General features: G+C 34.9%; 1 protein-coding gene across 1 annotated transcript; it reads right to left on the bottom strand.

The window, feature by feature from the left end:
• Positions 1 to 6,696: 6,696 nt before the first annotated feature.
• On the bottom strand, positions 6,697 to 11,357 carry LOC125835341 (CBL-interacting serine/threonine-protein kinase 12-like). Its single transcript, XM_049514460.1, has 2 exons — positions 9,536 to 11,357; positions 6,697 to 7,208 (listed from the first exon to the last, which is right to left on the bottom strand). Exon 1 carries the CDS (start codon positions 10,989 to 10,991, stop codon positions 9,555 to 9,557), a length of 1,437 nt encoding a protein of 478 aa, XP_049370417.1. The 5' UTR covers positions 10,992 to 11,357; the 3' UTR covers positions 6,697 to 7,208; positions 9,536 to 9,554.
• Positions 11,358 to 12,618: the final 1,261 nt, after the last annotated feature.

Genomic DNA, 12,618 nt, shown 5'->3' with positions numbered 1-12,618 from the left:
ATAATTGAAGAAAAATTCAGGATAGATTGGACGAAGCCCTAGCTTAAAATAGAGAGAGTGAGAATTTTCTTATTGGATGAATCGTAAGATGCAAATGAAATGAGTTTTCTTGCTATCGAATATTCTATACAGTAAGACATTTTTATAACAACTACCATCTTTAATAACATTGCTATAACAGTCAAAAGGTATGTAACAAACAACATTGTTATAGAGATATTTGATTGTGTCTATATGGAATATAACAATGATGACATTTACAAAGAAGATGTTACATTTGTCAAGAAAATATCATGAAGTCTTCTCACAGTAATCTTTGTTCCAGGACTTGATGGTTTTGAACGTTTGACTCCCGAAAAAAAAAAACCTTAAAGGTCAAAATTAAATAAAATTGTCCATGTTAAACTTGAAATTTTGCACATGAACAAGGTGATCAAAGTTCAAGACTACCCCCACAATTTAAAGTCTTGCTTATAACTTATAAGTCACCCTTTTTGTTATTGGTCTGGGCTTGAGGTATATTGGACCCCGGAAATAGCTAAACTCTTGATATTGGACTTCAACATATGCAGGTATATTGTCCAAAATACTAAGATGGGATCATTGACACTTTTACCCCTTCTTAGTAATGGTCTTTAAATTTTGTCCCTCGGGATAAATAGTTCTTTCAAGAAACATAAAAATCTATATTTTCGCATCATAATATCTCACAAGTTATGTTCCGCATTCTGAAATCACTTATCTCCTATTAGATATGAGTTAAATTTCTTAAGGCAAAAATTAAAGATCTGCCCATTTGAAATCACTTATCTCCACCCGCAGACCGACGGTCAAACTGAGCGTGTCAATGTCCTACTGGAGTGCTAACCAAAAATATTGGGCAAAACTCCTGGACATGGCATAGTTCTCTTATAATTTGCAACGGAGCGAATTCACCAGGCGCACACCGTTCGAGTTGGCAAATGGCCAACAACCCCAAACTCTGCATTCTCTATCGACTACTTTCCAAGGGAAGAGTTTGGGAGCCTACCATCTTGCCAATGGATGGGAGGAACAACTCGACACTGCCAAGTCCTACATGGACAAGGCAGCAAAGAAGATGAAGAAGTTTGCGGACCGCAAGCAACGTCCCACGGATTACCAAGTAGGAGACATGGTCTTGGTGAAATTCAACCCGATACAGTTTAAAACACTAAGGAGCGGCCATCAGAACTTAGTGCGAAAATATGAGGGCCCGTTTAAGATCATTGCCAAGGTAGGCAAGATCTCATACAAGGTGAAGTTGCCTCCACACTTCAAAATCCATCAGATATTTCACGTAAGCGTCCTCAAGCCATACCATGAGGATAAGGATGATCCCAGCCCATAACAAATCACGACGGGCACCCATAACGGTTACCGCCTCGCATGATCGAGAGATTGAGGCAATCATAGACTATCAAGCCAAACGGAAGCGATGCCAACAAGTCAGCGTCATGTTCTTTGTTCATTAGAAGGGACAAACTCCGGAGGAGGCCACATGAGAAGAGATATGAAGACTTGTGGTAATTCAATGACCAAATCCAGGAATTTTTACAGCAGTGTGCCGCGGTCGTCGCATCAACAGGTGGGGGAGAGTGTCATGTCCCGCCACTTCACAGTTCAAATTCGGCACCGAAATAGGCGAGAACAATCAAGAGTTGAGGATAAGCTTATGGAGAACTCTAGAATCCCTAGATATTTCAAGAAGGTTATAGAATCCTCTAGATATTTCAAGAAGATTATAGAATTTCCTAGAAAGTGTAGAGAATTCTAAAATATGGACCAAAATGTAAATACTTTAGGGACTTGTAAAGTAATTTTTATTTACATTTTAGCCCCTAGGTTGTAATATAAATAGATGGGGAATTCATTTGCAAGGCATCAACCAAGTTGTAAGCAATCTTCCTCAAGTAATACAAAAGTCTTCTTCCAAAGTTCTCTCTCTAAATCTTTCTAAGTCTTTATTTGCATTCTCTTAGCGATCTAGCTTCAAAGGGCTTACTTTAGCTTACAAGACCGTGAAAGAATCATGAGTAAGTTGTTGGTGCCGCACGGAACATTGGTGAGACTCTAAGTTTGTGGCATTTATTTCTTCATCCTTCCAAGATTCTGACTCAACGGAATAAACCTCTGTTATAGTCACTCGAACTCGCATAGAATTCAAATAGCTAAGAATTCTGATTACTTTGTAAGACTTAGAAGTCTAATCATATCTGAAACCCATTCCAATGTTCACATAAGATTTCGTCTTTTCATAGTTCACATTATGCGTAGGGAGAAACATGTATTCATCTAATGATGGATTCCATATACAGTTCAATTTATGGGAACATGTAATAGCGAGGATGACCAACCCATGTATTGAACCTACCATCCTAAAATTCGACGAGTCAAGAACATTGTTTAGCGGTTCTGTGAACTTCATCAAGAAGCTACAACTTCTTTCACTGATGTGAGGGTTCGAACTGAACGTGTTGAGATGAAGATAATATGGGGTTGAAAACTCAGTATGCCAACGTTTATTCAATAGTTTCAGTCGAAGCAAATCTTTCACCGGCAATTTCGAAAATATGAGTAGAAGAACGTCGTGGGGAACACAAGTATCGGTTGCATTATTCATGTTCCGAAAAAATGAATGTTGAAGAAATTTCCCCAAATAATCAGAAATGGCTATTTGAAGAAGAAACACTCAAATTGTTACTCTCGCTCCTGTGAGAATTCGTTTTGATTCTTCTTGAAACTGAATCTTTTTATTACATTTTTCTCTGTTTTATGATCTCATATTTTGTTACGAGAATATAAAGATAAAAATAAGTTTGTAAAAGTTCAGGGAATGAATTTATTTTTATATATGGTTATATACAGATAATTGAAGAAAAATTCAGGATAGATTGGACGAAGCCCTAGCTTAAAATAGAGAGTGAGAAGTTTCTTATTGGATGAATCGTAAGATGCAAATGAAATTAGTTTTCTTGCTATCGAATATTCTATACAGTAAGACATTTTTATAACAACTATCATCTTTATTAACATTGCTATAACAGTCAAAAGGTATGAAACAAACAATATTGTTATAGAGATGTTTGATTGTGTCTATATGGAATATAACAATGACGACATTTACAAAGACGATGTTACATTTGTCAAGAAAATATCATGAAGTCTTCTCATGGTAATCTTTGTTCCAGGATTTGATGGTCTTGATCTTTTGACTCTCGCATACTTCATTGTTGAACCTTCAAGGTCAAAAAAAAATTTTAAAAAAAATAGTCCACGTTAAACTTGAAAGTAAGCACATGAACAAGGGGATCAAAGTTCAAGACTACCCCCACATTTTAAAATCTTATTACTTATAAGTCACCCTCTTTGTTCTTGGTCTGGGCTTGAGTATATTGGACCCCGGGAATAGCTAAACTCTTGATATTGGACTTCAACATATGCAGGTATATTGTCCAAAATACTAAGATGGGATCATTGACACTTTTACCCCTTCTTAGTAATGGTCTTTAATTTTTGTCCCTCAGGATAAATAGTTCTTTCAAGAGACATAAAAAAAAATTATATTTTCGCATCATAATATCTCACAAGTTATGTTCAGCATTCTGAAATCACTTATCTCCTATTAGATATAAGTTAAATTTCTTAGGGCAAAAATTAAAGATCAGCCCATTTGAATGATAAAAATTAAATTCGATGAGCAAACTATGCAATTAAATGATTGATAAGGAGAGACGGAACCGAGACATTAGTAATATTCTCATCTCCAACTTTACTATAAAAAATGAACTCTTCACTTAACTTTGAAGAATAGACTTCTTTGTTCAATTTCATCAGTAAATATAAACAGACTGTATAAGTTCCAGAAGCAGCCAAATTCATCAATCACTTTCCAAATAAAAATTGAGCAATTGTGCCTTTTCAGTAAAGAAAGGCCACCAATACTTTAAAAATTAGTGATACATGACATCAGAAAGAAATATTAAAAAATGAAAAGAATCAGAGAGGGTCCAGTCGTCCACTAATTTAAATAAGAAAAGCAGCTATAGTAATACCTATTTTTTAACAGAATTAAGGACTGGAAAATCACTAACTACACATCATATGCAAGAGTAATCATAGGAATTTACAAAGTTCAGTCCTTAAAAAACGGATCTTGCCCATTGTATCATATCCTTATCATCATAAAAAAATATTATAGTTAAATCCCGATATTTGTTTAATATGGTTATAAAAGAATATATAATATAACATAATTAATGTTATGAAAGTTGATGTGAACAACGTTCATTTCTACTCTAAATTGAGATTGTAGAAACAGAGTTAGAGCGGATTTAATAAGTTCAACTTAAACTTATGTTTTTACTTGATGTATACAGTATAAATACAAAAAAGATGTATATACTTGTGTAAATACAAATTTTGGGATAAAGAAGTAATGAACATTTACTGGTTAAAAACGATACAAAAAGAACCAAACAATAATAACATACCTAATGAAATCCCACTAAATGAGGTTTGAGAAGGGTAGAGTATACACAGACGGCATAACTTACCACTACCTCGTATAGATAGAAAGGTTGTTTCTCAATTATTGAAGAACCAAAGATAATTAAATTTGTGTCTAATACGAAAGATTAATCAAAACCAAATACTCCCCACAATCAAATTAGTCTAGCAAATAGTACTATAAGAGTATTAAATTTGGAGTATTATATTGAGAAATGTTTTTGGGAAATTAAATAAAATTTAAAAAATAAACGCACTAGTTAATGATTTGTTGGTAAGAGATACGAGTTGCATAGATCAGACTGGAGATATTTTTTTTAATGGTCATGTAGATCTTCTTTTATGGATGTTCCAAGAAGATGAGACGAAACACTTAAAAGGTGAAAAACTAAACAAATTAATTATTAGTTAAAAAAAGACGAAATGGTCTGGTGAACCTTTGTACTTGTATGCGTTTGCATTGTGAATCCTTCTACTTAATGAATTATCAATTGAACCCTTACACTTAATCAAAAGAAGATTTTTAAATCCCTCCTACCATGTGTGTAGTCCACTCGCCCTTAAGTAGATGACATGTCAAATCCATGTCATTTAAATTAATAACATATCATCATTATCTTCCCTAATTGTTATTTAAACAAATTATCAACTAAATTTATTAAATAAAAGATAAAATAATAAAATTTTAATTTATTTCTTAAAGTAAAATCTGGGCTCCTCTGACGCACCATTTTCCTTTCCTCATATCGCAGAACCAGCCATCTTAAGCGGCGGCCGCACCACTAGTTCTGATCGGCAAACTTTTTCGCCGCCGTGACCAGTTCCTCATTCTATCTCCCGCCTCGTTCTCATCTTCAATGTTTTCCTTTCTCCATACTTTCGGCGACCCCCGCCAACCATCAGAAATGGCGTCTCCTCTCCATCCTCCATTGCGTACCAGCAAACTCCCTCGTCGCCTTCCATTCTGACGGAAAAGAGACAAATACCACCTCCCATTCTAGCGAAAAAGGACCAGCGCCACCTCTCTCCCTCTCGTTCTACTCCGAACCAGCGAGCACCACCATGAAATCAGTGCCGCTTTTTCCCTTCACTGATAATCGCCATGAAACCTGATGTCAATGAGAGTGCTAATGCCAAGATTGGCTAAAGAAGATAACATACGGTGTGGAGAAGATAAAAAATGGGGTTGGGGCAACGATGGAGTAGGGATGGCTGGAAAAAAAGGTTGGGGGTGGGGGGAGAAGTTGGATTTTTTTCTTTTCTAAATTTATTATTTTAATTTTTTATAATTTTAATAATTTAAAATTTAAAATATGTTGTTCACTTGCCTTAACACGCGTGTAATCACACTCTCTCACCAACTCAGCCATTTAATGCCACATAAGCATGATCAATGGTCAAAAAGGTTTAATATATTGTGTTTTACAGAATTTAAGGGTCCAGTTGATAAAAAATTAAGTAGAAGGATCCACAATACAAACTCATACAAGTATAAAGGTTCATCAGACCATTTCGCCTTAAAAAAATAAAGGAAAAACTAACATAAATAAAAGGAAAAACTATGTTGTTCTTCTCGTACTCCTAAGAGAGTTGTGTGATTCACATGCTAATTATTTGCAAATTATAGTGTAGGAATAGTTTATACGATAAGATCATTTGTCTCTAGTTCTTATAATATATGCTTTTTTATTTTATAATAACCTTTCGTATAAAATAATGCATTTGTATTAGTACTACGCCTTTTTTATTCCAGTTTTGAACTTCACATAATTTATGTGATATTTAATGCTGAAAACAAAATAATGTAGTATTAAGCATATGGACTATGGGAAATGTAATTTTAAGTACAAGATTTTATAGTGAAAACCAAATGATATATATATATATACATTATTTTATATCATGAACAACTTATCTCCCGTACAACTATCGAACATGATATGTATTACTTGTGCATATGATTTAATATCTGCATAAGTGAGCATGACTCATATCCAAATCAGTTACCAAACGACCCGAAGAAAATGATTTTCCACCATTTTCACATGTATGTCATCCTATATTTTCCCTTTCTCTTTTATCTCTAGTTTACAATTTCTAAATTAGTAAAGAAATGCACGGTGCTCCATAAGATTCGCATATAATAAAACTAGATACGAATAGCCCCACAAAATAAAATAGACCAGAAATAGATTCTTTTAATCTAACAAGTCTCCGAATTTTGGTAAGAGGACAAAAGTTTGATAGCAACAGCTAGTGAAACTGCCGTCTAACGACAATAAACAAAACTTTCAAATTTCAATCATTCACTAGACAGTGGTCCAGATTTATTATTCTCCTCTTTCTATGGCCCAAAAACATTATTACAAAGATTTTTATTATTTTTTTAAATTTAAATCTGGCCTTTGGTATCAAATTTCTCTGAATAAGTACTACATCAACTAACTAACGCGAACTGGATGGCCTTGTTGATGGGACTACTAATATACAATTAGAGTACGAACCACGTTTTTCACTGGCCAGAATTGAAATGGTGAAACCTTGATCGCGAACATCAACTCATGACATAGTGCTAGGTCAAGGGTTCACTAGCTTGGCATGTGTTTCTGCTTTTTGGTATTCAGGAAGTCCCCGTTCGAGTGCAAGCAGCCTCCACCTGTCCCTAGGAAGTCCACAGTTACCTACCAGACAGGGAACAAACAGAAAAGTATTATTGCCCTGCATTTTCTGAATAATTAATGAAGAGTATGAATGCCTGACTAGTTTTGTTTATTTGATAGAACCTGCTAGGTCAATGCAATCACACAGATCTAGTGAAGACGCGAAAGAACATAAAGAGAGATCAAACATAAACATAAAGACCAAAGAGAGGTCTAGCAATTAGAAACCAATGTGCTTAGCTAAGGCAGAACATAAATATTAGACCATCAAAACGGAAGTGCTTATTCAAAGTAGTACAGAAATAGATGAGTCATCAATTAATTGGTAATAGGTCAATTATAGATTATATAAAGAATTCATAAGTGGCCAAATTCAGGGAATCAGTTGCAGAATACAAATTGAGCAATCACATCTTTCAGTACCAACCACTACTAAATATTTAATTAATCACCCCAGCATCATAGCGATGAATGAACTGGCCATAATAAGAAAACAATATTCTTTTATATGAGAAAGGTTGGTCAACAATGTTCAAATGGCAGTACCAAGAAAATAATATAAAAAGGGAAAGAACGAATAAGGACGAGCCCTTCACTAACTTTAAAACAACCATCAGGATGCTCATTTTTAACATAATAAGGAACAGAAGACCACTATGACACAGCATAACAGAATACAGCATATGCAAGAAGTAAACATAAGAAGTGACAAAGATATGCCCTTAGATCCAGGATCTTGCATCATATTCCTATCAAAGATAATCAATCCCCTACTGGTGAAACAATAGAACTATCACTAATGAGAGACCATCAAAAACCACCACCTTCTTTTTTTTAAGGTAAAATGAATTTTATTACCACATCACCCAGAAGGTGCCTCAAAAAGTTGGAACATGCTAGTCAAATTGAAAGCATACTCCTATGAGTTTATTCACTTAGAGCTATGTTGCTCCAACATCATTCAGCATTAAAGCATTTCCCATCTATTGAGGAAAAGCAAAAGGCAATGTGAAATATCAAAAGAAGCAAATCTTTCGCTTCAGGTCTTGCTAAAAAATCTAGGCTGCAAGGTATGAAAAACATCGAGGAAAATTATTTAAGCACCATATATACCAATTTCATCACCGACCAAGGGTAATCAAAGAGCTGGTTTTCATAAATCTACAACAATCGTCTTCACAGGTACTGTGCCCAAAAACACTCACACAAATAAAACCTATCTGGACAAACCTCACTTAAATGTTTTCCCCTTAGTTGCCCCCTGTGCTCAGACGTACCTAAACCCATCAAAGGTTAAAGACGGCCATTTAATTTCCAGGCTAGTTTGTACTTTTGTAACGATAAAAAAAAAGGTTCTTCTGATACCTTTTTCATTGAAGAAGATTTACTAATGCAAATATAACAAACTCAAAGGGAAACTCCAGATTGACCAATAAAACTAGCAGGCAAAATAAGAGAACAGTTAATGACAAGCATTAATCATCCAGTAAGGTTTGTCAGATTAAGCTTGGCAGGTAACATCCTCAAGAAAATCTATAAGAGCCTTGATCCAAATTCCAATCATCAAGGTTCTACTGGCCTTGATCAACTTGGCAATACTCTTACGAGAAGAAGCAGATTACAGGTCATGAATGATTCCCATTTCTATCAGACCAATCCAGACACGACAACCAAAAAAAGAAAAGAAAAACTTAAATTCTCTTTATTTTCTCATTATATTGTGAAGACCATATGTGCTGGGGGAAGGATCGGACAACTTTTGAGTAGTTAATAAAAAAGCACGGTCCAGTGCACGAAGCATCCTGCATTCACATAAAGTTTGAGGAAGGGCCACAATGTAAGCAGCTTATGCCTTATCCTAATGCAAGCATCAAAAACTTACCGTGGCTCAACCCCATGAGAAGTTAATAAAAAATTATGATGCAGATATTATTAGCAAAATTGCTCCTTATTAACTGGCCTTACAAGATTGAGAAGCTCAATTTGTAATACAGCGCTTCCTACAAAGAAGTTGAGAAGCTCAATCTATAACATCGCACTTCCACAAGCTGCAGACTACTACAGCCAAGCATTTGCTCATAGGAATAGCGTGCCAAATTCTTTAGTGAGAGTCAAAATAATACTAGAAATAGAAAATAAACGAAAATTGAAAAACGGGTCAATTTCGAGACACTGATGTGTTCATTTCTTAGATAAGTTTATATAGCATCCCACAACAAGAACAGAAATTACAAGATCTGATAAGCTTCGAACATGAGCTAATAACAGATGCAAAAGTGCAAAGAATACAAAGTGCTACCTATACAAATGCACCTAACCATATAAAAAGGAAGGAGAAAAGAGCTTACCCTTTCCCCTTCTCTCTCTTTATTCAGTATCTGATGGCAAATATGATGAATCAACAGGGTATCCAACTTCATGTGCTAAATTCTGTAATCCTGGCTTCAATTCCCTGTTGTAAAACTCCTCATACTCCAAGCTGTCTCCTCCTTTCTTCTTCACTTCAACAACTCTCAACGAAGGCGTCAACTCAAATATCTCAGCTGCAACTGTCAACGGCCCCTTTGCACCTTCCTTAGACCCCTCCATACTCACTTTACAATCCTTCTTCCTTACTGCAAAGCTCACAACTTTAGCAATTTCCTCCAACTTATTTATGATCTTGGGCACAGGAGCCCCGGATACAAACCTTGCCCCATCTCCTCCCTCCTCAAACAAACCGGACAAATCAAAGCCACGGGAAAATGAAATAATATCAAATGCATTCAAGCTAGCTGGCCTAGGCAAAGTAGCTGACCTCCTTCTGATCTCTATTTCAGACTCAGACTCTGATCTATCAGACGAATAATCAATCCCACCATACTCATCATCATTTATACTACACAACTTATCATCCTCAATATAAAATTTAACATGTTTAAAACCCTTCTTGAACCACCTATTATTCATAATCTCCTGAACAGTAATCCTGGTTTCGGGATTAATATCAAGAAGGTGCTTTAAAAACCGAGTTAATTCAGGTGAAAACCACCTGGGACATCTAAACTCACCCCTATAAATCTTCTTGTACATAGCCATAACATTCTGATCATGAAATGGTAAATACCCTGCCATTAGCACAAAGAGTATCACCCCACATGACCAAATGTCTACTTTGGCTGCATCATAACCCTTTCTTCCTAACACCTCCGGCGCCACATAAGCCGGAGTACCACAGAAAGTATGAAAGAGCCCATCTTGCTTTATCTGCTCTGAAATGGCACTAAGGCCAAAATCAGAAACTTTGACATTCCCATCTTCATCTAACAGTATATTTTCTGGCTTTAGGTCCCTATGGTAAACACCCCGGGCATGACAAAAAGCGACAGCAGAGATTAACTGCTGGAAATATTTCCGAGCAACTTCTTCCTTAAGCCTGCCTTTGGCAACCTTATTGAAGAGCTCACCGCCTTTGACATACTCCATGACAAAGAAGATTTTGGCTTTTGTAGCCATAACTTCGTACAATTCAACTATATTTGGATGCCTAACTCTCTTGAGAATTGAGATCTCACGTTTTATGTGATCAATAAGACCCACTTTCAAGATCTTTTCTTTATCAATCACCTTAATCGCTACGCTCTCATTCGTCTTCACATTTCTAGCATGGTACACCTTAGCAAAAGTACCATGCCCTAGTAATTTCCCAATTTCATACCTGCCCAACAGAAGCCCCTGATTTTCCTTCTTGCTCAAACTCCTCGTCGGCGCTAGGTTGCTGCTGGTACTGGTGCTGGTGTCGCCGGCGGTAGCGATGCCGGCCATGGATTCTGCAAACTTTTAACAAAAAATATGTATAGTTGATTTTTTTTTCCTAAAAGAACCAAAATTTATCAAAAGGGTGCTTCCAAAGCGATCAAAAAGCCAAAATATCAGATGGGTAATTCAAAATTTGCAAAAAAGGGGTAAAATATCGAAAGGGTCGTTTGAAGATTTGCGAAAAAGGGGGGAAAGGGAAGGCCAAAAAGATCAATAGGATTAGTTGACAGTCAGCCTAAATAATGGTTTTTTTGAGGAGAAATTGCCATTGAAATGGTGAGCTGTCGTGTAGTTGGAGATGTTGATGTTATTGAGCTATTTTTAGGTTTCAAGGAAAATGATTGTGTACAGAGCTGTACCCTGTATGTATACTCTATATCTATATATTTGAGTGGTGTAGGATTAACGCAGGGTGCGGGTGATGCGTATAAAGAGGATTTATATATATATATATAACTTTGTGGGGGAATCCACAGCTGGAAAAATACGCAAGTTAATTGTCAAAATTCAAAAAGGGTTTTATATAGAAATATTGATTATCAATTTTATCCTTGAATTATTATTTTGATTTTATAATAAAAATGAAATAAACTCTAATTTTTATCAAATTTAGGAGAGTTCAACACTTATCTTCACTTTTTTATTAAGAGTTTGAAAACACTTAATATGTCATATGACAAATTGGAATGTATCTAAATTTAATTAATCAAATAAAAAATGTCTTTAAAATTATCAAATGGTTGAAGAAAGAAACTAATGCGTCAAGTTTAAGAATGTTTCAATATTACTCTGTTTTATATGTGAAAGAAATAAAAAGGTTTTATATATAATAGATATTTCTCTTTTTCTTTTCTTTTTTAAAACAATAAATAAATAAGAAAAGAATGATGTTAGAGTCACGTGATATATATGTGATTGTTTTTTACGTGGATGGATTTAATTGGTTTTGAAGATGTATGGTATGTGTTGTTTTTTGAAGGAAATTTCTCGATGGAATATCCTATTTTTGGGTCAAATTTCTTTTTTTTTTTAGAAAAATTAGGTAACACAACAAACTAACACCAAATATTTACCCGAAATAACGGTAATATATATTTTTTTAAATAACGATAGTATAGGATTTTATCCATATGGATATTATACGTGCGAATATAATATATTTGCTATACACATGATAAACTTCACTTGGGTATACTAATTCATAAATCACACAAAAAAAAAAATTACACGAAATATATTTTACTATTAATGTACGTGTGAAAATTTAAACAGTCACTACATCTCATAAATATAAGAATTATAGATATGTTTCACAATTAGAAGCCAAACTAAAGCAATATACAAAAAAAAAATCTCTTCTTTTTTTCCTGTTCTTTTTCGTAAAAAGGAGTTTTATTCGTATTATTGAAGGCTTTACAACCACTAAGATTTGTACGATCACGAGACAATGGTGAATTATTGAGCCATTGAGGTTTTTTTTGGGTGGGCTATGAATAATATTTATAAATACTAAATTTTCTTGTATTTGCAATTATTAAGAGGTAAGAAGATGGTAGTTGTAGTTCGTCCATAAATTGGCGAACTGTCCGTTTTGGTGTATGTTTTTAGGGAGGATTCCTTTTGGTGTTTAGGG

This window comes from Solanum verrucosum, unplaced genomic scaffold (assembly GCF_900185275.1).
Source record: "Solanum verrucosum unplaced genomic scaffold, falcon-dt-bn FXZP01001278.1, whole genome shotgun sequence".
Lineage (NCBI taxonomy): Eukaryota > Viridiplantae > Streptophyta > Magnoliopsida > Solanales > Solanaceae > Solanum > Solanum verrucosum.
This window is presented reverse-complemented; position numbering and strand designations above follow the sequence as displayed.

What these genes read in the sequence shown, in the direction of transcription:
- LOC125835341 (XM_049514460.1), bottom strand. Translation starts at nt 10,991, where the DNA reads ATGGCCGGCATCGCTACCGCCGGCGACACCAGCACCAGTACCAGCAGC.